At 43.3% G+C, this 27,662-nt stretch overlaps 2 protein-coding genes and 1 pseudogene across 3 annotated transcripts in view; 2 read left to right on the plus strand and 1 right to left on the minus strand.

Annotated features, from left to right (window-relative positions):
* Positions 1–322: 322 nt before the first annotated feature.
* On the plus strand, positions 323–1,903 carry LOC310796693 (6-phosphofructo-2-kinase/fructose-2,6-bisphosphatase 2 pseudogene; annotated as a pseudogene). Its single transcript has one exon. The product of its transcript is annotated as a 6-phosphofructo-2-kinase/fructose-2,6-bisphosphatase 2 pseudogene (transcript).
* Positions 1,904–2,952: 1,049 nt separating this feature from the next.
* On the plus strand, positions 2,953–23,787 carry marchf11 (membrane-associated ring finger (C3HC4) 11). Its single transcript, XM_083659789.1, has 5 exons — positions 2,953–3,072; positions 6,067–6,887; positions 19,426–19,581; positions 22,452–22,644; positions 23,190–23,787. Exons 2-5 carry the CDS (start codon positions 6,555–6,557, stop codon positions 23,507–23,509), a joined length of 1,002 nt encoding a protein of 333 aa, XP_083515915.1. The 5' UTR covers positions 2,953–3,072; positions 6,067–6,554; the 3' UTR covers positions 23,510–23,787.
* Positions 23,788–23,947: 160 nt separating this feature from the next.
* The window catches only part of myo10 (myosin X), a 161,661-nt gene continuing 157,946 nt past the window's right edge, over positions 23,948–27,662 (minus strand). Inside the window, exons 39-40 of the mRNA XM_083659343.1 lie at positions 27,038–27,229; positions 23,948–26,521 (exon numbers count right to left, since the gene is read on the minus strand). Coding sequence (XP_083515469.1) covers positions 26,411–26,521; positions 27,038–27,229 — 303 coding nt within the window. The 3' untranslated portion in view covers positions 23,948–26,410. The remainder of the gene's footprint in view (positions 26,522–27,037; positions 27,230–27,662) is intronic.

Consider the following 27,662-nt stretch of genomic DNA (forward strand, 5'->3'; position numbering starts at 1 on the left):
TCATTGATTACATCATCACTGATGATACAGAATGAAATTTAACAACACATTCCCCTCGTGCCTCCAAAAGGACAGTCAGTCTCAAAAACAAAACCTCCACCAGTGTCTGCTTTATAGCTATTGATTATGAAAATATAGCTAATACAACTTACATTTTCTCGACTTCAACTGATCGCATCAGAATTGCTAAAGTGATATTACAGTGATAGGTGGAAATTGCACCGGGTACCTCCGGTCGTTTTGAGAGCCTGCCGTTGACGCGAGCTCATCGTCCCCCAGCCGCCCGTGACAGACAGGTGCACTGGAAGTTAGCCCAGTTATCATGACCCTCAGCGAGCACAGGACCACTGCAGAGGCAGACAGCCCCACAGGAGCCAAGAGGACTGAGAAGAAATGCTCTTGGGCCTCCTACATGACCAACTCTCCAACTGTGATTGTGATGACCGGCTTGCCTGCCAGGGGAAAAACCTACATGGCCAAGAAGCTGACACGCTATCTGAACTGGATCGGAGTGCCGACCAAGCTGTTTAACCTCGGGGTTTATAGGAGAGAAGCGGTGAAGTCCTACGGGTCCTATGACTTCTTCAGTCAAGACAATAAGGAGGCCACGGAGATTAGAAAACAGTGTGCTCTGGTGGCGCTGCAGGATGTCAAGGTCTATTTGGATGAGGAGGGAGGCCAGATCGCTGTTTTTGACGGCACCAACACCACCAGAGAGAGGAGGGAACTCATCCTGAATTTTGCAGATAATGCTTACAAGGTGTTTTTTGTAGAGTCGATTTGTGACGATCCAGATGTCATTGCTACAAGTATCCTGGATGTGAAGGTGTCCAGCCCAGATTACCCCGAGAGAGACAGAGAGAGCGTCATGGAGGATTTTCTGAAGAGAATAGAATGTTATAAAGTGACGTACCAACCTCTGGATCCGGACGAGCACGACAAGAACCTGTCCTTCATCCAGGTCACCAACGTCGGCCATCGCTTCCTGGTCAACAGGGTGCAGGACTACATACAGAGCAAGATCGTCTTCTACCTCATGAACATCCACGTGCACTCACAGTCCATCTATCTGTGTCGGCATGGAGAGAGCCGCCTCAATGGGGAGGGTGGCATCGGAGGAGACCCCGAGCTGTCCGACAGGGGCAAGCAGTTTGCAGTGGCGCTGAAGGCTTTTGTGGTGGAGCACCGTCTGTCAGACCTGAAGGTTTGGACCAGCCAGCTGAGACGCACCATTCAGACCGCAGATGAGCTGGGAGTGCCCTATGAACAGTGGAAGATCCTGAATGAAATACACGCGGGCGTGTGTGAAGGGTTGTCCTATACGAAGATAGAGGAGACGTATCCAGAGGACTTTGCCATGAGGGACCAGGACAAGTACCACTACCGCTACAAAGGTGGAGAGTCTTACCAGGACCTGGTTCAGCGGCTGGAGCCAGTTATCATGGAGCTGGAGAGACAGGGAAACGTGCTAGTCATCTCTCATCAGGCTGTCATGCGCTGTTTGCTTGCCTACTTCCTGGACAAGAGTGCAGATGAACTGCCCTACCTGAAGTGCCCCCTGCACACGGTCCTCAAACTGACCCCTGTGGCTCACGGCTGTGAGGTGGACGTGTTTGACCTGCAGGTGGATGCTGTCAACACTCACAGAGACAGGCCAGTGTTTGACCTGCAGGTGGATGCTGTCAACACTCACAGAGACAGGCCAGTGGACACTGTGCCCACGAGCGTCCTGCGACGGAACAGCTTCACCCCGCTGTCCAGTCAAGTCCAGGTGAAGCAGCCGCCTCGCCTCTACAGCACGGGGAACCCTCCACAGAGCAGCTTGTCCCATGCAGGAGGGGGAGAGTTCCTGCAAAGCCAGGACACCCTGAACGCTTTCAGTCCAGCAGATGTTCATAGTTAAATAAATGGCAAAAGCAATGCTCAGGACCAGCAACGTGAAATTCAGCCAGCTTCATCCATTAGAATAGATGAATACTAGAAGCTCATTTCTAGGGTGGAGATGAGATGTTGCGGGGAGAGAGGGGAGGAGGGGTGGAAGAAGGGAGAGAACATAAACAGCGTATACTATACTGGGGGGCTGGGTGATACGGTTGAAATCAATATCACAATAATCATAAGGGTCATTCTCGATACCATTTATATCACAAAGCCTGAACTATAACAGTAAAAAACATCCATCTGATGTACAGCCGAACCTAAACTAATTCTAAGTTAGTTAATTAATTCTAATTCCCTCAGCCTTGAACGCTTCATGCCTTACCGCAGGGCCCCGCTATCAGCGCTAATGCAACATAAAGGATGCCAACTGCCATAAAACACCACAGAAGAAGAAGATGTCAGCAGTGTCTGTCACAAATCACACCTAGCAATTTGATGAGTCATGATGTCAGATGTCCCAGTGAAGGAAAATAAGCGATGCCGCAATTTTGACGACCTTGGGCATGATGTCATCAATGATGTCACTAGAGCAATTGTGATGTCATCAGTCTTCACATTGTGACATCATCGACGCACAATTTCTCAACTACCTTGCTCAGCCCGAGTGACATCACTGATGATGTCATAAAGTCAATGCACTGGTCCCCACTTCATAAGTGAGCATGCTCACACAAGTCGTGTGTGTGTGTGTGTGTGTGTGTGTGTGTGTGTGTGTGTGTGTGTGCGCGCGCGTGCGCGTGCGTGTGCGTGTGTGCGTGTGTGTGTGTGTGCACACGTATAAGTCTCTATGCTAATCGTCCTCTGTACCAAAGCCACATCTTTGCCTTTCCTTTGCAGCGAGCAGAGAGAATAACACATTTAAGCTTACAGGCGTGACACAATAAATGAAGAGCTGCCTATGTGTTAGATGTATGATAAAGAAGTTGTGGCTTCCGCAGGAAACAGACCACAGACACTTTGCTCAGCCTGCTTGCTGCAAAACACACTTCTGCAGCAGTTCTACTTCCTGTCAGACAGCTGAACCCTCTGAAACAGTGTTGTGTAGTAGACTTATTTTAATAACAACTCACAAAGACAAGGCTGCACTGTTCTTTTTATTTCTCATTTTCTCTGAGCCTGGAACCACAAAAGGTAAACCTACTGACACTTTTTCAGCGGTAATAGTTTGCTCTCAGGGAACCTAACCCTTTATTTGGGTCCTTTCTTAATAACCATATTTTACCATCTAGTTCTAGGTTTCCATGTACTTACTAGGGTATACCTTAGTACTTACCTTTTCTTATACTGATACCCAGATTGTATTGTAAGTAGTACATAGTAATACCTTTTTTACTATCAAGTTCTTTGGGTACTGTTAATAACCATATTTTTACCATCTAGTTTCCAGTAGGCTAGTACTTACTACTTTCTAGGAAATAAGTTAATATACGGTACTTACTATCCTTTTATGTGTACTTTTACATCCAGTAGATTTCATTATCATCTCGTTTCCTGGTAGTTTTCCATGTACTTACTAAGTAATAACACTTACTAGCTCCCAGCCGAAGGTCTTTCGGCTGAACTTTGTTACGCCACCTATATTGTTTATTAAGAGGTTGGATTGGTTTAAGTTATGACAAGTAAAAAATAAAGAAATAAAAGTTGAAAAGCAGTTGAGGGCCTTCCCTCCCTGCTCTAAGCATGATCCCGATCTCCCTCCGAGCCCTGAGGGCCTGCTATTGATCGGTGCCTGTAGTAGGTAGTGATCGGACATGAGTGGGTAATTTCCTTTGCTGCATTAGAGTCCATTAATGGCCGCTGCTCCCCGGAAAGCCATAGACATCCTGCAAAAAAAGAAAAAGAAAGGCTCTTCTTGGAAAAGCACCCTCCTTCCACAAATGATTCGCTCATGGCTCCTCCAGCTTTATCATCCCACGGTCCATTTGCAGCTTGATAATGACATATTAGATTGTAAAGCCTATGACCTAGTTGTAGAGATAATGCGTATGTGCATTTGGCTAAACAAATCTGTCAATGGAAATCGTCACTTACTATCTTTATCCTCAGCAGTATTTATGAGGTTGAGGGTTGAATGCCTTGCTCACAGGCTCCTCAGCAGTATTTATGAATGCCTTGCTCACAGGCTCCTCAGCAGTATTTATGAATGCCTTGCTCACAGCCTCCTCAGCAGTATTTATGAGGTTGAGGGTTGAATGCCTTGCTCACAGGCTCCTCAGCAGTATTTATGAATGCCTTGCTCACAGGCTCCTCAACAGTATTTATGAATGCCTTGCTCAGCGGCTCCTCAGCAGTATTTATGAATGCCTTGCTCACAGGCTCCTCAACAGTATTTATGAATGCCTTGCTCACAGGCTCCTCAGCAGTATTTATGAATGCCTTGCTCACAGGCTCCTCAACAGTATTTATGAATGCCTTGCTCACAGGCTCCTCAGCAGTATTTATGAGGCAGGACGGTTCATTACTCGTTCACTTCTCCTGGCTCTCTGGATCCAATGGAAACCTTCCCATCATGAACTCACTCCTCTCATGTTCCTCTTCTTCTTCTTCACGGCACCCTGGTCGTTCTATAACTTCATGTGGATATATCATTATAGGGCTCTCATCTTGGCACTACAAGGTTTTGTCTGACACTGTGGTCAAAATGACATTTATTCCCTCATATAAATACTGTATACGTGCAAGCAGACCTTAACATGTGGGTGATGTAGATGATGCTTAAACATGTTTTCAAATGATAAAAACATGCACATTTGAAATTGTTACATTACATTTGATCTATTGGATGTGAAACAGCATCTCACATTTGGGTCTGCAAACATATTTTGCACTCCTATACTGAACTATCAGACTGCACTTTATAGCCTATTGTGTAAAATAGTTGAAGCTAGGAGTTATTAAATGTGTCTACACACTGTAGGGAGACAGTAGTGGTTAGAGTGACTGAAATAGTCATTTGTACAAACTCTAATTGGGATAATCTCTAACAAATTAAATTATAGTGAAATTAATCCTCATATTTCTAGGGACACTCTGGGACCATCAACCACGTTTTGCCCACCACTGGTTTAAGCCACCTGTGAGAGCTGTAAGCCTTAACTAAATCATAGTGAAATTGAACAAATCTTCATGTTTGCTAGAGACCCTCTGGAACCCCCTCTGAGACCCTGAACCCTGGAAACTCCTCAAAGACCCAATTTAATTTCACCAAATTATGGTGAAATTAAATGTATTGTTTGGCTAAGTCCTGCATTGAAAATGTTACTTAAAGTGATCTTCTCAAAGATTTTCATTTTCAGCTCACTATCTATCTGATAGTGAGATAACACAACTTTTAAAAAGTAAAGAATTCTTAGCATCAAAATATTAATTACCAGAAGTAAAAGTAGGCTACTCATTATATTACGCAGATATACAGTATATTGCTTTACATACCAATAATTTGAGAGAAATTATTTTTATTGTTTGATTATGTTTTGGAATTGTTCATCTGAATCTGCAAAGTAACTAGTAACTAAAGCTGCCTTTGCCTGTGAGATGTAGTGGAGTAGAAGTAAAAAGTAGTAGAAAAAACAAATAGCCGATACTCAAAGAAATTACCTGTACCTCAAATTTGTAGTCAAGTACAGTATTTGACTAAATTACCCTTCAATATATTCACAATATTTAAGAACACAAATAGCCCAACCCGATCGACAACAACCTTGTTTAAAAGCAAGTAGCCTTTACTGTTTTATTGAGTACTGCTTTATTGTGATTGCTACATGTATGAAAAGGTAGGGCCTTACTTGTTGAATGTTGATTCATGTGTGCTGTCCTTATAAATAAATAAACACATAAACAAACAAATAAATGGAGCAGTGCCATTATGGTACTCCTTTGAGACCACGATTGAGTGAAACAAATGAGTAGTCGAATTGTGAGGCTAGCAGGTAGGCAGACAGACTGGACTGCCTGCCTTCAGTCACATCTCTCACGGGCTGCAGCTGCTTGTCTCTGTCTTCTCAATCTCACTGGCTTTGAGTCTGGTCAACACTGGAAAGTTGTAGCCCATTAAAGGAATAATGATGTGATGCTTTATTGATCTCCACTTGGAAATTGTCTTGTTTCCACCTTCTTCTTCCCAAGTGCTTGTTGCAGCTGGAGCTCCTCAGACAACCTGCATCTGCTGTCGGGATTCTGCGTCTTGCTCAAGGGGACCCAGGCAGGCAGGAGGTTGGGTCGGGTTGAGGAACGGTCTCCATAAACACACCACCCCTGCTGCCTGCCGGCGTGACTGTCCGCCTCCTCGGTGAGAGGGAGCGCTGAGGAGGACGGCTGGCCGGGAGGGCGCCCCGTTGCGATGCATGGAGGCTGTTTGGAGACGCTTGCCGCCCGGCTCTCTGGAGCGCATGAGGCGGGTCCAGCCGAGCCACGAACCGCTGCACCGTGGAGATTCAGCCGCTGATCCAACCACACCTCCTCGGTCAACCTGCTGCCACACCGTGACGGCCATTTGGAAAGGAGATTTTCGCGGCTGGTGGATGGATACATATTACGCGACATAGCCTGCATACATAGTCCTACATTTGTCGTGTGGCATCTATGCAATTTTATTTGGACTTTTCATTTTGATCATGAGCGCAGAGGAGGGAGAGGCGTGCGGGGGAGAGCCACAGGGAGGCGCTGCCATGATGAGCCGCCACACCTGGGAGGAAGGACCCCTGCACCCCGGTAATGATGAGGAGGGGGAGGATGGAGGAGACGGGGAGAGCCTGCCGGAGGACGCGTCTGGCGGTGGAGGCGCATCGGAGGCGGGTGTCTCCAGCAGCGAGGAGGGGGCGCAGCATGCCGGGGGGAGCGACTTTAATAAGCCGCAGGCAGCAGCGACGCGTTCAAACTGCAGCAGCGACACCTGCATCCCCACTCCCAGCTGTCGGATCTGCTTCCAAGGCGCAGACTCAGAGCAGGTAGGTGGTAACCACAACCACACTGACATGCTGGTCCAAATAGTTCACTCAAAAATGAAAATTCTGTAAACATCTGCTGTAGCCTACCCTCGGCCTCCTGCCAAATGAAACCCAGGTGAAGTGTGTTAGTCCATATGACACACATGAGGTCACCAGCACAACTTGGTAGCAGTCTTCTCCAAAACAACTGAAGTCAATGGAGAGCAGTTCTTAGTGGTTCTTTGGGGGGTTTATACGTGAAGCACCCCTAAACGGATACAAATTAGACCTTGGAACCCAATTTAATAAGATGTTGTCCCAGGGTCCCCCATCTGATTATCAGATAAGATGTTTGCTTTTAGATGTTTATGGTGTATGAAACCCATGACCAAAATAGTCATAATTTCTGTCATTGTGTAACTTATGGATGTAATTATAGTGAAAATAAATTATTCTCCTTTTTGCTGGGGACCCCCTGGAACCCCCTCAAGGACCCCTGGGGGATCCCGGACCCCACTTTGAGAACCACTGCTTTAGAGTTCCAAAATAGAAATAGAAAGAGCCAAACAATCAGACTGAATAGAAAGACCTACAAACCATTATGTTGCAAGTCAGTCAGCTGTAGTTCAGATTGTCACTCAGTGATGGTGTAAGTCTTTTTGGAACTGTGAAGAATTGGTCCCCACTGACTTCAGTTGTGTTGGAGAAGGCTGCTATGGAGGTGTGCCGGCAACCTCCCTGTGTGTTATTATGGACAAACTACACCTGTGTTTCACCTGGCATGAGGGGGAGGAGATGATGACAGCATTTTCATTTTTGGCCTATTTTAAAGCTCCAATACTATTCCGTTTTCACATATCCTCTTTCTCAGGATAAGAGGATAATTCTGGTGTTTTGCAATTAAATGCACAAGTTAAAAGTTTAATTGGAGTCATTAAATTGAATGAAATTACTGGACTTTGATTAGCCAAACCTGCTGAGTGGAGGCTTTCCGGTTCAAATGCTGCCAACTGACCTGATTGGACAGATTTCAGCAATTCTTTAGTGAGAGTGCCAATCTGGACAGAGTCCAGTTTTGATGCATCTAAAACTGCCTTGAAAGAAATCTGGGATTTAAAAAATACAATAAGAAACTAAATACAATTTTAACAATGGCCCCTTAAACATATTTGATAATGTACTGTATATAGATAGTAAATAAAGGAACAGTTGAATTCCTATAATATGGGGACTTTAGCTGTGCTGGACGGTGAGTTCAGCACCACGGACAGAACCAGACACCTGGAGCAAATTAGATCCAGGCTACCTCCGGGTGTCCATGAGATGGTCTCACATGGTCCCACTCCCCAGCAACTGGGTTCACTATTACTTCACTCCATAGAAGCTGGTTAAGTAATTATTAAGTCTAATATCTATTTCTAATTTCTCACATTCAATCTAAATTTCTCACAGCTAAAATTCTGTCTAATGCTCATCATCATCTAAACATAATTATGCTAACAGGCAGCTGTTTCAACTGGAGATACTCTTTCAAGGCAGCTAACATGATCTCACACACACTATAACACAGAAACAGGCAAAACCACACAGTTTTAGCTGAGGTCAGCTTTTTCATGGTAAGGACCCCCAAATGTATACAGTTCACACTGGAGCAGCCCACCAACTGTTGTCCAAAGAAACTCCATCTGACAAGCGGAATAATATAGTCAAATGAAAGTATTTTGCTGGGGGCCTCCTGAAACCCACTCAAGGACCCCTGGAGGTCCCCGGACCCCACTTTGGGAACCACTGACCTAGGTGAACCAACTGAGGTACAACCATATGAACAATACAACCTGGTTGCTCAGCAATCCACAGCTCGGCTCACCCCCATGTCTGCACTCTTCAGCACCATGGACAGCTTTATTACCAGACACTCCTACTAGCTGCTAGTAGTAGCCAGTTAGTAGCTAGTAACTAGCTACTAGCTACTAACTTCTAGTAGTAGCCAGTTAGTAGCTAGTAACTAGCTACTAACTACTAACTTCTAGTAGTAGCCAGTTAGTAGCTAGTAACTAGCTACTAACTTCATTTCAGTGAAGAAATAACTGTTTAAGTGATCAAACTTTGCACACACATCTACTGTCCCACATCAGTGGTTCATTTCAACTGTATTTCGATGTTAAACATTTGAAGTTCGTATCCAGGGCAAAATGTAGTTGCAAACTGTGATTCAATAACTTTAAATGTGGCCATTTTAATGTTCCATATTCATTGTTTGCACCATAATACATTTTTATCCACACTCCACTGAAAACCAGCACAATCATAATAATGCAACATATATTCATGCATACTTGTGTTGACTCAGTTCAGGTTATGAGCTTCCCATCGACAGCCAGTGTATCAGTCTGGGACACCCAGAGTCTATCAGTCTGACGTCTCTCGCACAGTACGCAACACCTGGGGCCAAATGTCATCTATTTGCGTGTTTGCATTGACTTTGTATGTAATCTCATCTCGCGAATATCTGGAAATCTGGCCGTGTGAACCTACAGTAATAAGACCGGGACAGACGGCTGATATTTTGGGGTGTCTGGTGTATTACATCATTGTTTACAGTTCAACGTCTCATATGCCGTTATCTGACATAGACATTAGCCCAAATAAAAGTTGTCTGGACCAAAAACACCTACAAAAAGTATCGATTTATAAACTCCAAAAAATGGTCAACATTTCAAAACTTCCCGAGCTTAACTTCCCATAGAGACAGTCGGTCTGTGTGGGAACGCCCACAAAATGTTATGTGGCTGGCGTGCGAGTGGGGTAAAACCCCCCATACATTATATCTCAATGGGCTGAGTCACCAAAGGACGGTGCTGCGGCTTCGACGCTACAGGATTGGGGATTCTAGAGCAGGTACATAGACGTCTGTTCAGATGTGCGTTTACTGTGGTGGTTGAATCCCCGATGCTGTCTGGCTGGGCAGGGCTAGCAGCTAAATGCTAACTATGTTGAATGGGGGAGAAGGGAGAATTTACCCATTGATTTACCCCACCCTGACCACGCCCCCAGCCAGCTACCCCAGGGTCTATGACGAGACATCGACTCAACCTATGGAAAATTTCCGGAGAGTTTCCAGAAATTCCCCCCACCCCCTTTGCGACCCTAGTCCCGCCCCTCTGCATGCCTGTCCGGCTGGTGACAGCGAGCACGGATGAGGGACGACTCATCCGGTCTGGGCAGTATGAAGGCCTAAGTGAACATCCTGTGTTGTGAACGTGGGCTACAGCCTGTTAGCAGGCTAATCTAATAGCAGTGCCTCCGGGTCCAGACCCATCTTTGATTTGGATCGGGGGCACAGGCTGGGCCAGCTGTGAGGCGTTACGGGTTATCAAGCAGATTGGGATACAGAAATGTGACACTATAAATATTCTTGAGCTACCAGATGGGGTGAGAGTGAGAGGTTATTTAACACCAGAAGTGAAATATCTCAGGTTTCAAAATATCCCTGCTAGGGCTGCAAAATAATGATTATTTTCATTATTGGTTAATTCTTTTTGTGACTAATTGATTACTCGTTTGGTCTATGAAAATGTCACAAAATCGTGAAACATGTAAATCACTTTTTCCCCCCACAGCCCAAGATGACATCCTCAAATGTCTTTTGTCCTGATCAACAATCCATAGACCAAATATAATCAGTTTACTGTCAGAAGAAGACTAAAGAAACCAGAAAATATTAATATTTAAGAAGCTCGAATGAGATTTTTTTTTTAATCTTAAAAATGTGTCTAAATGATGAACCAATTTATAGTCTGTTATAGAAAATAGTTGCCGATCTTTTCTGTCCATCAACTAATCGATTAATTGATTAATGGTAGTAGTTGTCATAGACTGTGCTCCATAGTTGATTGCTCTATTGCTGACAAAAAATGTGTTATTGTAAGTCGCTTTGGATAAAAGCGTCTGCCAAATGACGTAATGTAATGTAATGTAATGTAATTGATTAATGGTTGCTATGGTTGGTAGTCCCTGCATGACTTTTCTGAGACTTTTTGTAGAAACCAGTGTTGTTAGATTTAGGAAATTGTGCAAGGAAATAGGTTAGAATAAAATCTTCGCCTTTTACACCTGTCCTAGACCCTCGACTTGCATCGGCCGTAGTGTTCAAACAAGTGCAGTGTTTTCTTCAAACGTCCCCCTAGGCCACTAACCCTAGGCATTCACCATGGCATTAAAATGGTCCTTGACATTGCTTTTATGAATCACTTGAAGATGGATGGCTGACCTGCCCTAATTCATTTGCTGCAGTGCCCTCTGAGGTCCTCTTAAACCCACAAGGTTAATATGACAAGATGAGGAATGAGCTCGCTGACCACTCACAGCACAGCCTGCAGCTCCAAACAACAGTAATGGTCGCTCGAGGAATACCTTAAGAAGAAAGGGGAAAAACTACAAACAGAAATGGCTGTGTGAGTAATGTCAGGCGTCCCCGCCGTCGTTAATATCCATAAGTGTTCAGCTTTGAGAAATGATCATCGATCTGAGCGATGCTGCTAAAGCCCTCTGGTGAACGAGTCCTGCATCTTCTCTGATCTATGGCCTGCTAGTCCTGCATCTTCTCTGATGTATGGCCTGCTAGTCCTGCATCTTCTCTGATGTATGGCCTGCTAGTCCTGCATCTTCTCTGATGTATGGCCTGCCTGCTGTGAGGAAATGGCCAAACAGAAGCCTGAAAAGCAGCCTTTCTAAATCTTGGCAAAATGACACACAGATTGTTCAAAGGGGTTTAGACTTAAAGGAACACTCCGCCCATTTTCAACCAGCTTTGTATCATTAGAACATCAGTAGTATATCAGAAAACTGTAAACTGTTTTGAAGTCTGTCATTTAATTTGACAGTTATTGAGTGTTAAAGTGTGGACCACACTAGCTCAAATTAATAACTCATTAACTCAAATCAACTCTCAATAACTGTCAAACTATTCATCATTCATCTAGTTTGACAGTTATTGAGAGTTGATTTGAGTTAATGAGTTATTAATTTTAGTTAGTGTGGACCAGTGATGTCACTGGTCCACACTTTAACACTCAATAACTGTCAAATTAAATGACAGACTTCAAAAACGTTTACAGTTTTCTGATATACTACTGATGTTCTAATGATACAAAGCTGGTTGAAAATGGGCGGAGTATTCCTTTAAGGAGGAAGTGAAACATTTGATCATGTGACCTAGGCCGATTTCAGCTATGTCTTGCCCACTCAATCAAAAGGGAAAATATTGGAACAAGCCCAGGCAGAGAGATGATGTTTTATTAGCAAATCCTGCGCCCACTATAGAAAATACTGTTTATTGCATTAGAACACACTTACCCACACACAGCATCTCAGAGGGGTCACTGAACTGCTTACCAGAGTCACCCATGGTGCCAACATTTCAACATTGTGAAGCAATGTAATTAACATGTAGAACAGCACTATTAGTCGACACATAACATTGCAGATAACTAACATCACACATATAGAACAGGAAGTCCTTTAACTAACCTCCCAAAGCAAACACATCTACCCCAGAGCATGCTGGGAACTCTGCCTACAATATATTTCTTTTCACCCCTTGCATGCACGTTCCATGGTCACTTTTGAGGTCTTGGGTTTGAGTCTCAGTCAGTTTTGAACAGCAACAGCCAGAGGAAAGAATGAAATGCTCTGAGAAAGCCCATCTTAAGAAGTGTGACCCAGTGGCTCAGAGAGTTTCATTACTGCCACGCAGTGTTTAGCTTGTGGTTTCAAACCTCAGCAACTTTTGAGGTTGTGGGTTCAAGGCTCAGTCAGTTTTGAACAGTGACAGACGAAAAAGATAAAAGCTCTCAGCGAAGAGCTTTGAGTACGAAGGGGAGCTGGTGGTGCGATGGATATGTCGACCACATAGAGACGTGGAAGCATGCAGATGGCTCGTTCTGGTGTCACTCCACATTTACTCTTTAGGCTTTAGACAAGGTGCCACAATAGTCTACTGGATATTTCTTGGACCCAGTAATGTTGTTTCTTATGAACTTAAATACCCCCTTAAAACCCCTTTTAGCAACTAAGTTGAATTTCATCCACTAGGCATAAATATGACATTTCAATCATAAAAGTTCATAAGAAACAATATTACTGGGTCCAACAAATGTCCAGTAGACTATTGTGGCACCTTGTCTAAAGCCTAAAGAGTAAATGTGGAGTGACACCAGAGGTTTAGCTCAGGTTTAAGCAACCACCACCACCACCCCCAAAGCTGAATCTAACTGACTGTACCTGAATGCAACGTGGGTCTCCTCTGGGTGAGAGACATTACAGAGAAAGTGAGAGAGAGGGAAAAAAGTCTTGGCATTGCCGGAGTTAATGGGGGGGCCAGGGGGGCCAGGGGGGCAGGTTCCCCCGGTTCCCCCAGTAGTAAAACATAAATAAATAAATAAATAAATAAATAAATAAATAAATAAATAAATAAATAAATAAAAAATAAAAAATAAAAATGCTCGCCATTTTAAATCTCCATCTGACTGTCTGGCTGAATATGATCATACAATTAATATCCACTTTGACAAGCATCACAGGTATCTCTTTGCTAAAGCTGTGACAGGGGGGCCTCTGACAGGGCCTTGCTGCAGCTGCCCCCTCCTGTAACATATTGAATTTCTCCATTGGTTTTGGGTGAAAAGAAATATATTGTAGGTGGAGTTCCCAGCATGCTCTGGGGTAGATGTGTTTGCTTTGGGAGGTTAGTTAAAGGACTTCCTGTTCTATATGTGTGATGTTAGTTATCTGCAATGTTATGTGTCGACTAATAGTGCTGTTCTACATGTTAATTACATTGCTTCACAATGTTGAAATGTTGGCACCATGGGTGACTCTGGTAAGCAGTTCAGTGACCCCTCTGAGATGCTGTGTGTGCTCTAATGCAACAATACACAGTATTTCCAGTAGTCTTGTGTTGTACATGGTGCAGGATCTGCTAATAAAATGGAGATAACCTCTCTGACTGTGCTTGTTGCAATATCTTTCTAACTTTTGATTGGATTGCAAAGACTGATGTCTGAGTGGGCCTTACCCACCACTGCCCATAGACTCCTCTCATGGGGGCCATTTTGTGTCAAAAAGGCAGGGTAAACACAGGTGCAAGCAAAACACTAATGAGGGTTTCAAACTTCCATGATTGGAATTTGGAAGCCCTCATTAGTGTTTTGCTTGCACCTGTGTTTATTCTGCCTTTTTGACACAAAATGGCCCCTGTGATAAGGGTCTATGACATTCCCTGCTGAAATATGCCACTCCCACAAGAGCTATGTTCAGAGAGAAAAAAGACTTCCCCAAGCAGGGTTTGATCTCAGCACACCTGCTTCAGAGTCTTCTGTCTTAACCCCTCAGCTATTGACTTGAATGAAAATAACCTCTTGGAAGTAATATATATACTTCTGACAAAGGTTCCTACTGGAACATGCATGCAAGGTTACCTCGCTAATTCAGTCTCAGGATTCCATCCAGCGATTAGATTACTTTATTTTATTTATTTTAGATCATGTATGATAATGTAAGACTTTATGTTGACTGTGCAAAGCCTCGGTCTTCTGATCCAAAATCAGACACCTTGTCCATTAGGCCAGGTGGTTTGACTACCAGAACAGGGTAACTTCTTATGTTTTCCACCAGAAAAAGGTTTTTGTTAAGTGTCTAAGAACCCTTAGCCTCAGTCAAACCAGCCACACCTGAACAATCACACCCAGGTGGTGCTAATTAAGTGTCTTAAAGTGGTAATCCACGACAGCTGCGCTGGATAAGGTAATCTCATCATAAATGGAATCCAGGCCCATTTCAGCTATGGGCAGGGGTGGGCATTGCCCACTCAGACACGAGTCTTGCCCACCCAATCAAAAGGAAATATTGCAACAAGCACAGGCAGAGAGAGGACCTCTGTTTTATTAGCAGATCCTGCTTCTACTATAGAAAATACTGTTTATTGCCTTAGAACACACTTACCCACACACAGCATCTCAGAGGGAGTCACTGAACTGCTTACCAGAGTCACCCATGGTACCAACATTTCAACATTGTGAAGCAATGTAATTAACATGTAGAACAGCACTATTAGTCAACACATAACATTGCAGATAACTAACATCACACATATAGAACAGGAAGTGCTTTAACTTCCTGACGTAAAAGATATGGGCGGTGCTGTAATATGTCTCCTCCATCAGGAATCAAACCAATAATCCACCTGTCAGGTAGCAATACAGACACAGTGACTCAACCTGCTGAGCTATGAGCTGTTTGGAGTTCATTTTCTGAATTCTACACACTGTGTTCAGACTGACAACAACACAGAGCATAAAGAGGGAAGTAGGTTGGAATTGAACGAGTGAGAAGCTGTTTATCTGACTGAGCTAGAGTCAGAGACTGACTAGACTCCTACATCAGCTAGCAGTTTGTTTGAGGATTTGTTTACTGATTGGCTGTTGAATGAAGTAATACATTTAAAATGACGCCTAACGGGTTCCTCGGTGGCTCAGTGAGTTGAGTGTGTACCATGTAAGGCTCAGTCTTTTCTGCAGTGACCCTGGTTCAAATCCAGCCTGTGATCATTTGCTGCTTGTTCTACTCTCTCTCTTTCTCTCCCTCACCCTTCTGTGTCTCTCTCAGACTTTACATCTGTCAATAAAGCATAATATACCCAAAAAGATCTTTCAGATTAAAATAGTGTAAATTAACGAAAAATTGCATGTCATGAAACCACCTGACCTAAGTATGATTTTAACTTAGTTTATCAATTGATATTATTTATTATACATAAAAGATTATCTGCATGTTTTTTTGTCTTTCTACCATTACACATTTTCAGGGACTTTCTGAGCTGGTTCTGAACTGTTCAACTGCACAGTTCAGAGATCCCCCCCCCCACACACACACACACAAACATCAGATTCATGATGTTTTACAGCAGCGATTTAACTTTTTTACCCTGGGTTTCCTGTGGGCGAGAGACCTAGGCAGAGTGATAGAGAGAGAGAGAAAAAACAGAATTTGGTTAAAAAAAGTTGAACACGAGATCCCGCTGTAAAAAGTTCAACCTGTGTGTGAGACAGGCAGAGGCTGGTTGAACTTTTTTTAACCAAATTCTGTTTTTTCTCGCTCTCTCTATCACTCTGCCTATGTCTCTCGCCCACAGGAAACCCAGGGTAAAAAAGTTAAATCTCTGCTGTAAAACATCATAAATCTGATGTGTGTGTGTGTGTGTGGGGGGGGGGGGGTCTCTGAATTGTGCAGCTTATCAGAACCAGTTCAGAAAGTCCCTGAAAACATGTAATGGTAGAAAAAAAAATGAATTTTTAACATGCATAAGGCTATTCGAGCTCCAAGGACAGTGCAGATAATCATATATATATTTTTTTTATAATAACACTAAATAATAAATTAAGTTAAATTATATTTACACTAAAGTCAGGTTCTTCCATCACATTCTTTATGTTATTTTCCTTTAACTTGTGCTTTTTTGTCTTCCATCCATAATTTATTTGTATTTGAATAAAAGTGGAAATAGGCATAACAATCTTCTTTTAGTTGTTATTACACTTCTAATTAATTTGAGCATATTAAAGCAGGCCCTGGTGACGTAAAAGATAGGGGCGGTGCTGTAATATGTCTCCTCCATCAGGAATCAAACCAATAATCCACCTGTCAGGTAGCAACAGAGACACAGGGACTCAACCTGCTGAGCTATGAGCTGTTTGAAGTTCATTTTCTGAATTCAACACACTGTGTTCAGACTGACAACAACACAGAGCATAAAGAGTGAAGTAGGTTGGAATTGAACGAGTGAGAAGCTGTTTATCTGACTGAGCTAGAGTCAGAGACTGACTAGACTCCTACATCAGCTAGCAGTTTGTTTGAGGATGTGTTTACTGATTGGCTGTTGAATGAAGTAATACATTTAAAATGACACCTAGCAGGGGTTCCTTGGTGGCTCAGTGAGTTGAGTCTGTACCATGTAAGGCTCAGTCTTTTCTGCAGTGACCCAGGTTCAAATCCAGCCTGTGATCATTTGCTGCTTGTTCTACTCTCTCTCTTTCTCTCCCTCACCCTTCTGTGTCTCTCTCACACTTTACATCTGTCAATAAAGCATAATATACCCCAAAAAGATCTTTCAGATTAAAATAGTGTAAATTAACGAAAAATTGCATGTCATGAAACCACCTGACCTAAGTATGATTTTAACTTAGTTTATCAATTGATATTATTTATTATACATAAAAGATTATCTGCATGTTTTTTTTTTCTTTCTACCATTACACATTTTCAGGGACTTTCTGAGCTGGTTCTGAACTGTTCAACTGCACAGTTCAGAGATCCCCCCCCCACACGCACACAAACATCAGATTCATGATGTTTTACAGCAGCGATTTAACTTTTTTACCCTGGGTTTCCTGTGGGCGAGAGACCTAGGCAGAGTGATAGAGAGAGAAAAAACAGAATTTGGTTAAAAAAAGTTGAACACGAGATCCCGCTGTAAAAAGTTCAACCTGTGTGTGAGACAGGCAGAGGCTGGTTGAACTTTTTTTAACCAAATTCTGTTTTTTCTCGCTCTCTCTATCACTCTGCCTATGTCTCTCGCCCACAGAAAACCCAGGGTAAAAAAGTTAAATCTCTGCTGTAAAACATCATAAATCTGATGTGTGTGTGTGTGTGTGTGTGTGTGGGGGGGGGGGGGTCTCTGAATTGTGCAGTTTATCAGAACCAGTTCAGAAAGTCCCTGAAAACATGTAATGGTAGAAAAAAAAAATGAATTTTTAACATGCATAAGGCTATTCGAGCTCCAAGGACAGTGCAGATAATCATATATATATATTTTTTATAATAACACTAAATAATAAATTAAGTTAAATTATATTTACACTAAAGTCAGGTGCTTCCATCACATTCTTTATGTTATTTTCCTTTAACTTGTGCTTTTTTGTCTTCCATCCATAATTTATTTGTATTTGAATAAAAGTGGAAATAGGCATAACAATCTTCTTTTAGTTTTTATTACACTTCTAATTAATTTGAGCATATTAAAGCAGGCCCTGGTGACGTAAAAGATAGGGGCGGTGCTGTAATATGTCTCCTCCATCAGGAATCAAACCAATAACCCACCTGTCAGGTAACGACAGAGACACAGGGACTCAACCTGCTGAGCTAAGAGCTGTTTGAAGTTCATGTTCTGAATTCTACACACTGTGTTCAGACTGACAACAACACAGAGCATAAAGAGGGAAGTAGGTTGGAATTGAACGAGTGAGAAGCTGTTTATCTGACTGAGCTAGAGTCAGAGACTGACTAGACTCCTACATTAGAACACACTCACCAACACACAGCATCTCAGAGGGTGTCACTGAACTGCACACCTGACTCACCCATGGTGCCAACATTTCAACATTGTGAAGCAATGTAATTAACATGTAGAACAGCACTATTAGTCGACACATAACATTGCAGATAACTAACATCACACATATAGAACAGGAAGTCCTTTAACTAACCTCCCAAAGCAAACACATCTACCCCAGAGCATGCTGGGAACTCCGCCTACAATATATTTATTTTCACCCCAAACCAATGGAGATATTCAGTATGTTTCAGCCAGAGATTTCAGGCAGATTTCTGGACTTTTCTCTGTCTGGCTGCACATTCTCTGCTGCTTGACAACTGCTGTGTTAGCTACAGACTGCTACATTATTCAAGTCTACTTCTTCTATCCTGTTTACAAGTCGCCACTTCCTCACAGGTACCGCCTTGTGGTGAGAATCGTGTAGTCCATTCTCACACACCAAAGTACTTGTCTCAACTGTCAACTGTTCCAAATGACTGAATGCTTTCCACAAAATCATGAACAATGAAGAAAACCAGAAGGACTACAGTTCCACTTTTACCAAATAAAACCAAAATAGATGTTCTGCGACAAGTTATATCATCCTGAAAACCCAAATATTTGAAACGAGTAAAATTATAAAATTATCTGTCAGTGCAATAAGGCAAATAAAATAAGTTGTTGGCCCCCCATAGTAAACATAAACATTATAATGACATCTTCCCATACCTAGTCCCATCCCTACCCTGTCACAAGTGGCTGACTCCTACTGGAACTATTTGGTGTAGCCTACCCATTACACTTAACTCTGGAAATGGCTTCTACACCCTGCTTCAAATCCTTCTTTATAAATTAGAATATAATGCAACTACTGTAATGCAACCATCCCTGAACCCACAACCTCTGACAACCTACCGCCAAAGTTGCCCCCTACCAGCCCACCCTAATGTAGCAGGCTCAACCTACCAGCCCACCCTAATGTAGCAGGCTCAAATCAGGCTTGCATGTGACTCGAGTTCATTTGCATTTCACCTCAGACAAGACAGGACACTGCTTTCAAGTCTGACATTTACTTCGATTTGCCAGAAAGATGAACAACATTTCAGCTTTTCAAATTCTTAACGGTGATTAATCAAATGTTGATGAATCATTAACATCCATATTCAGACTTGACCTTTGCCCTCTCTCCAGGGCGACCTGTTGAACCCGTGTCGGTGTGACGGCTCGGTGCGTTACACCCACCAGCAGTGCCTGCTGAAGTGGATCAGCCAGCGCGGCTGCTGGACCTGTGAGCTCTGCTGCTACCGCTTCCACGTCATCGCCATCAACGTGAAGAGGCCGTGGCAGGTAACCGCACACCGCACAGCTGACTGAGTACTTCCTGTTGAAACAGGATGTTGTTGGGGTGAGACGTAACACAGAGAGGGATCGTTCAAAAGTGTAAACCAACGGGAGATCAGTTAAGGACAGAAATAATAAGAGTAATATGATTTGAATATAAAAGTACAAGATTATTTTTTGTTTTTTGTTTTGCGTGGGCCATAAACAGTCAGATAGGTGTATGTATGTGTGATAGTTTCAATGAGCTAAAAAGGTGAAAACATTATTTTTCACTTTTGACTACGGTAACTTGGATTATTACATGACTTTGTTGAATACCCAGTTCTGATTGGCCACTGAAGACGTTCTGCAGTCTGGTATTTCTGAATATCAGCGCGTCACGTCTGTATCACTTTGCAGTGAAGAAGTTCCGCTCCATTTGATTGATTTGCAATCACATTTAAATGTCTCCTGTGGCAAAAATACATGTTTGTTTGGTTACAGATATAATAGAACTGCTGGACTATTTCTCTCTCTCTCTCTCTCTCTCTCTCTCTCTCTCTCTGTCTCTCTCTCTCTCTCTCTCTCTCTCTCTCTCTCTGTCTCTCTCTCTCTCTCTCTCTCTCTCTGTGTGTGTCTCTCTCTCTCTCTCTCTCTCTCTGTGTCTCTCTCTCTCTCTCTCTCTCTCTCTCTGTGTGTGTCTCTCTCTCTCTCTCTCTCTCTCTCTCTCTGTGTCTCTCTCTCTCTCTCTCTTTCTCTCTCTGTCTCTGTCTCTCTCTCTCTCTCTCTCTCTCTCTCTCTCTCTGTGTGTGTGTCTCTCTCTCTGTCTCTCTCTCTCTCTGTGTGTCTCTCTCTCTCTCTCTCTCTCTCTCTCTCTCTGTGTGTCTCTCTCTCTCTCTCTCTCTCTCTCTCTCTCTGTGTGTCTCTCTCTCTCTCTCTCTCTCTCTCTCTGGAAGCAGGTACATCAATATGTCCTGTGTAAAACACAGGATAGAGAAGCCATCATCATCGTTGTAAAATAACAAGCCCTTCACGGTGATTCAATACCCCAGTTAAAGGCAGTGTCTGCTGTTCACGATCCTTTACACACATCTTGCCAGGTTCTTCTTCTGTGATGTTTATTGTGTAGTTATTTTTCCCCCAAGTGTGACCAGAAGGTCACCAAACTGCCTGAGCAAACATGAACGGAGGCATTTTAATAAGAAACATACTCCCCTCTCGCAAATAACTACCGTTGAATTATTTGCTGAATGAGTCATTCGTGAACGTGTGGTGCTGCTAACCTTTCCAGTTAATCAGTGTGTATGAATGTCGTGTAACTGCTGGCACGGATGAAGGTCAGATCCCTCCCCCTGTGGAGCGTGCTCTCCATATGATCACGGAGGCATTAACAAGAGGTTGTCTTTGCAACCTCCGGTGTATCGACCCACTGCTTCAAATTAAATTATGCCCAGAAATATCCACAGCTTCTCTGGTGGAGGAACACGGCCATCTTCACTGCAGCAACCTGACAATAAATCTAATCTGCTTTACCAAAGGAGAGATAAGCAGATGGCCGTTTGCTTAAACTGCTCCAGACCTGCTCTCACCTCCAAACTCTTATCACAAAAATGCACATATTCCATTGGCTTTTTCCACCATTTTTTTCATCTCAAAATTATACTTTTCCTCCATTTACTGAACACTAAATGAAAGACATCAAACTATCCTATCCTACTAAAATAACAGAGAATGGCCCTGACTTCAGTGGAAACATTTTTATTTTCAACAAGCTGAAATTATTATTTTTTCCCCCTATAAAACAAATAAATGCAGACAAAACCAGCCGGAAGTAGCATGTTCTCCCTCAGTTTGGTGTAGCATGTTCTCCCTCAGTTTGGTGTAGCATGTTCTCCCTCAGTTTGGTGTAGCATGTTCTCCCTCAGTTTGGTGTGGCATGTTCTCCCTCAGTTTGGTGTAGCATGTTCTCCCTCAGTTTGGTGTAGCATGTTCTCCCTCAGTTTGGTGTAGCATGTTCTCCCTCAGTTTGGTGTGGCATGTTCTCCCTCAGTTTGGTGTGGCATGTTCTCCCTCAGTTTGGTGTGGCATGTTCTCCCTCAGTTTGGTGTAGCATGTTCTCCCTCAGTTTGGTGTAGCATGTTCTCCCTCAGTTTGGTGTAGCATGTTCTCCCTCAGTTTGGTGTAGCATGTTCTCCCTCAGTTTGGTGTGGCATGTTCTCCCTCAGTTTGGTGTAGCATGTTCTCCCTCAGTTTGGTGTGGCATGTTCTCCCTCAGTTTGGTGTAGCATGTTCTCCCTCAGTTTGGTGTAGCATGTTCTCCCTCAGTTTGGTGTAGCATGTTCTCCCTCAGTTTGGTGTAGCATGTTCTCCCTCAGTTTGGTGTAGCATGTTCTCCCTCAGTTTGGTGTGGCATGTTCTCCCTCAGTTTGGAGTGGCATGTTCTCCGTCAGTTTGGTGTAGCATGTTCTCCCTCAGTTTGGTGTAGCATGTTCTCCCTCAGTTTGGTGTGGCATGTTCTCCCTCAGTTTGGTGTGGCATGTTCTCCCTCAGTTTGGTGTGGCATGTTCTCCCTCAGTTTGGTGTGGCATGTTCTCCCTCAGTTTGGTGTAGCATGTTCTCCCTCAGTTTGGTGTAGCATGTTCTCCCTCAGTTTGGTGTAGCATGTTCTCCCTCAGTTTGGTGGTTTGGCCCAGAAAGAACAACAAACAATAAAGAAAACAAACAAACAAACAACCAAACAAACAATACCTTGACTTGCAATAAATCTGTGGTATTATTTCCATTTGCACATTGCTGCTGCACAACTTGCCCTGACTGCACCTTCCACTGACAAGTGGTGCTATTTTTGATATTCTGTTTTATGGCTGTGACACCACACTTGTGTGTGTCCGCTGCAGTGGCAGTCCATCAACCTGACGCTGGTGGAGAAGGTCCAGATGGTGGCAGTGTTCCTGGGCTCAGTGTTCCTGGTGGCCAGCCTGTCCTGGCTGCTGTGGTCGGCCTTCAGCCCGCAGGCCCTGTGGCAGCGCACGGACCTGCTCTTCCAGATCTGCTACGCCATGTACGGCTTCATGGACCTGGTCTGCATAGGTGAGCCAGGCTGGACTGCTGCTAGCTAGACTACTGCTGCTTAGTCAGTGCAGTAACTTTGTGCAGTAACTTTGTATTTGTAAGTACAAATACTTCATTACTGTACTTGAGTAGGATTTTCAGGTATCTGTACTTTACTGATTATTTATTTTTCTGATTTTTTTTTTACTTTTACTCCCTACAACTACAATTTAACACAAATATCTGTACTTTCTACTCCTTACATTTCCAAAACAGGCTAGTTACTTTAGTTTTAATGCACGACAAACACATATGATGTAACGTTGTTTGTTTGTCTCTCTCGTCTCGCGCTCCCCCAGCTTTTACGCATCATGTGCACCTTTTCGTGGAAAAACTATATCACACAAATTATGACTCAAAGTATATCTTTATACATCTTGGACGGGATTTTTTAAGTTGAATAGTATTTGAATTATATTAATATCACGTGAGTTTCTATTAGCTTTGCACAAGCCGACCCGACCAATTAGCAGAAATTGTCAGCCTGAGCCCGTCTTTAACGCGCCACTTTTTCCCTGTAACAGGCTTGATTGTCCATGAGGGGGCAGCGGTGCACAACGTCTTGATGCGCTGGCGGGCCGTCAACCTCCACTGGGACGTCCAGAGCTACGAGAAAGCCACGGACATGGAGGAGATGAGCCACTCCTCCCTGGCCCCCAGGACGCTCTGGCTCCCCCTGGGCACCTTAGGGCCCGGCGGGCCCTTACGCCCCACCCGGCTCGGGCCCCCGGCACCGCCCTGGACCTGCCTCTGTTTCCACTTCTGCCCCGGCCTGGTGCCACCAAACGCCCTCGGCCAGGACAGTGATTCAGGAGAAGTGGTCGTTCGTGTGACATCAGTCTAACACCACCAGGGGGCAGTGGCTTTTAAATGCAGCCATTGAAAACATTGTGGTTTTGATCGGTCTGTATGCCATTCTGTTGAGCTTCCAGGAGCCCAGTGGTGGGCTGGGGGTCCTTGTGTGTGTGTGTGTGTGTGTGTGTGTTCCCAGGTTTTGGTGCCTTAGGACTGGAGGCTGATGAGTGGTGACACTGTCACAGCGTCACGCACAGGAATGACTTGAATGTGACTTTTGCTGTTGGCCGTGTTTCTATTTCTTTTGAATGTAACATGGATGTCATGTATAAAGAATGTTTATATTCAGAGTGAGTTATGTGCGTTATGTACAGTATGTGCGTTATGTATGTGCCTTATTTGCTGCAACCCAATAGCAAAAAGACAAGAACAACAGCCACAGCGGACGCAGACCAAATATGTATCCATTTATTGTTAGAATCCTCCTTTCAATATATAACACAGCGAATACAGATGGAAAAAGAAGATATTGTGTACGTCATAGGTCATAGGTCATAGGTCCACTGTCTGTTTGGTGGCTGCGTTGGAGAAAAATATAACAAGATTATCTTGCCGTAGGAATATCGCCTTACAGTCATCATTCAGAGAAAACACAAGGCAAAGACTTGCGTATAAAATGTACAGCCACATGATTATATAATATATATAACATTGCACATGATAACCAAAAAGAAACCAAAGTGAAAAATAAGTGTACACAATATACAACAAGGCACTGAGGGAGAAACCTGACATGTCTTTGGATGGATCTGCCGCCCGCGGAGCTCCAGTCAAATGTTCTGGGCCTGACAGGAATGTTGCTATGCTGCAAAAAGTCCAACTTCACATAGAAGCCATTTCATCTCAAATCGGCCAGAGAGTCCACGTCTTGTTCAATGCAGTCTGGTTTTCTTAGGGAGCAAGAACTAAATAAAAAAGTGTTTACAGGCCTAGAGCACAAAATACTGTATATCTGTTGGGGCTTGATAAGAGTTGTTGATCAATACCAACGACTCAACGATTATTTTGCCAACTGCTGACATTTTCTGGCTTTCACAACTCACTTTCTGGCCTGTTCTCTGTTTTGGAACAAAATGCATCTAAAAAGCCTGCTGGTTCTCAAGACAAAAATGCAAATGACAGCAGTTTTATTATTCCAGTATTTGGCATGATGATATATATATGACCTCTTCACTATTACTGCAAAGAGCTTCCTTGAAAATGACAATACATTTAAATTCAGCAGATCACTCCGCTAGGATCAAGATTAGGTTGCTTGATTCGAGAAATTTCTCAAAACCAGTTGATTTGCATTAGAGACAAGTGAAATGATCTCATGACTGGCAGGAAAAGAGGTTTTCTGAGCCGGTGGTGTACAAGTGGTAGTTAAAGGGAACATGGGAGTATGCTGCACCGCTAAAGTGGCACAAACTGCAATTAACAGCAACATTTCACCACATTTAGCTCCAAAAAATAAAAATAAAAATATTTTTTTTTAACGTCACTTACCAGATATACAGCAATATTTGTGGTCATATTTATGTTTCTTGTAAAACAAAATCGAAATCTTAAATGTTAAACCTAAATGTTAAACATTAAATAATATTTATTTTTTACAAGAAAAGTATGACAAAGTTCACAAATATTGCTGTAAATCTGGTTAAAAAAAAAGTGACTTAAAAAACATCACACCACTTTTTAAAATGTTGCTTGGAGCTGAATGTTGCCGTTCATTTCAGTGTGTGCAACTTTAAAATCGCCACCGCATACGGGAGCACCTTCCAGAATAAAGAGTGGCATTTAAAGGAAAACTGCGCTCGAAAGCGGACCGCGCGTCCTGCTTTAGTTGGTCTGATCCAGGCACTTCAGTGAAACAAAGTCCTTCTGAAACAATCACAATACAACTTGAAATGCTTGAGACGACGACGGCTGCATATTATTTACATTTATCAGATCATTCTAGATCTTATAGAATATCAAGTCCCAGAGTTTTTTCCCAAGCAGAGGGAAAGCATTGTAGCCTTTAAGTCTCTTTTCTGTTCATCTTCTCTGCCTTTTTTCCTACATTCTGACAGCCTATAGACACTTGTGAACTCAATACCGCCCCATCTGGCGGAGTCAGGTTATATAGACACAGCTCTCTTTAAAACACACCCTCACACACACACACACACACTCTCATACAATAAGGTACAACCTAAGTAACAAAATACCCCGTCCTGCGATAGCAGCCCTTGTGGTGCCACAGCACATTAGCATCAAGAAGAAATGAACAGTCTCACTCCAAAAGAAGATCTCCACAGCTGAGAAAACAAGGGTGTGATCACACCTAGGGTCTATTTTCTTTGGTCCAAACCATCCTCATGTAGACCGTCCCATGAAATACTGGCAAGCATGTCTTTAAATGTAGACGTATTTGACATGCTCATAATTCTTTTGTGCATCATTTTGTTGGTATGTTTGTCTCTATTAACCTTGATTAAAGAGTACTGGAATATGGGTGGGAAATAACAACAATCAAGTAGCTTGTTGATTGGACAGTTTTGGCCACGTTTCATCCTGTATTTTTATGTACAGTGCATCAGGTGTGGATCTAGAGCATCAGGTGTGGATCTAGAGCACCAGGTGTGGATCTAGAGCACCAGGTGTGGATCTAGAGCATTTCAGAATGAAGCCATTCACAGAGCGAGCTGGTGAACATGAAGACTCGAGCAACGTGCTTTTCATCTGTGCTCTCCAGCATTCACTAAGTCAGTCAGACACAACATGTAAGAGCTGCTTCCTTCAGTGTGCCGAGGGCTGGCGTTCCTGTAGACCCACAGAGGCCACACGCTCCACCTCCACAGCCCCCCTGTGTGTGGGGCCAAAGGTCAAAGGTGAAACAGTGAAGGGCGCTAACGTTAGCGTTGGTTCACCAGGCGCTGCACTGGCTGCCATGGCTGCTGACCGACTGGCAGTTGCTGTAACGTTTCTTGACGATCATGCTGATGTAGGCTTTCATCAGCTTTGCGATGTCCATCACCTGCACAGGAGAAGAGGAGAGTCGAGGCGTTTAGGGTTTTTCAGGTCAACTCAGGTTCAGGTTGAACTCGTACAATATGATTGACAGGAGTCCTACACATTTTTAATTTGAAAAATTAAAAATGCCCCTGCTATGTCATATTACTGTATAGATGAAAGCTGTTCTTCACAGCCACAAATATCAGAATATGTGAGACAGGGTTCCTACTGTACACATTTTCCATTTTAAAATTCCATATTTTTCCAGACTTCTATGTTTTTGACATAACATTATTCAAAAAAAACTGTGGACTCAAAGTGACTCTACAACAACATCAAAGCTATAAATATGTGTATATCAGACTTGACCCACAACATTTCCCATACTTTTCCAGACTTTTTTTTTTTCAAATTCCCAAACTATTCATTTTTAATACTTTTCCAGACCTGCGTAGGAACCCTGGATTGACAACACATAATAATTAGAACAAACTTGGAACAAAACTCAGTTGACTTAGTATTTTGAAGTAGTACGTACCAGACTGGTTTCAAAGACCAACTCGCGGCCCTCAACGGCTATTTTGTAGGAATTGGGCAGTGGAGCGCCGAAGGAGAGGATCAGTTCGTATGGGAAGACCTCCAGAGGCCAAGGCTCCCCTCGCTTATACAGTGAGATGGCCTCCCTGCTCACGCCCAGCCACAGGTCAGCAGGGAACGCTCCGTCACGGCTCTGAAACAAGGGGCAGGAACAAGATGCTTGTCAGTCATGGCCCAGATCTTAGGTCTGCTGATTGGTGGAGGTGAGTCATGACCCAGATCTTAGGTCTGCTGATTGGTGGAGGTGAGTCATGACCCAGATCTTAGGTCTGCTGATTGGTGGAGGAAAGAGATTCACATCACGAGATGAGACAAGCTTCCACCTTAGCAATTCTGCTCACTTTCTGTTCACATTGTAAAAATTACTTATGAAGTCAGGTTTGGTGACGGACGCTGATTTCTCCAACACCCGAAATTATTTTAGTCACTAAGAAAGAAATGTAGTGTGGGGAATTAATATTTATTTCATTAACCACGGTAAATAAAACCGGGTAAATGAAAAAATAGCACTAAAACCGTGACCAACAGACAAGGTAGAAGAAATTAACATAAGATATGAAGAATCA

The sequence above is a fragment of the Poromitra crassiceps genome (assembly GCF_964638095.1).
Source record: "Poromitra crassiceps genome assembly, chromosome: 23".
Taxonomy (NCBI): domain Eukaryota; kingdom Metazoa; phylum Chordata; class Actinopteri; order Beryciformes; family Melamphaidae; genus Poromitra; species Poromitra crassiceps.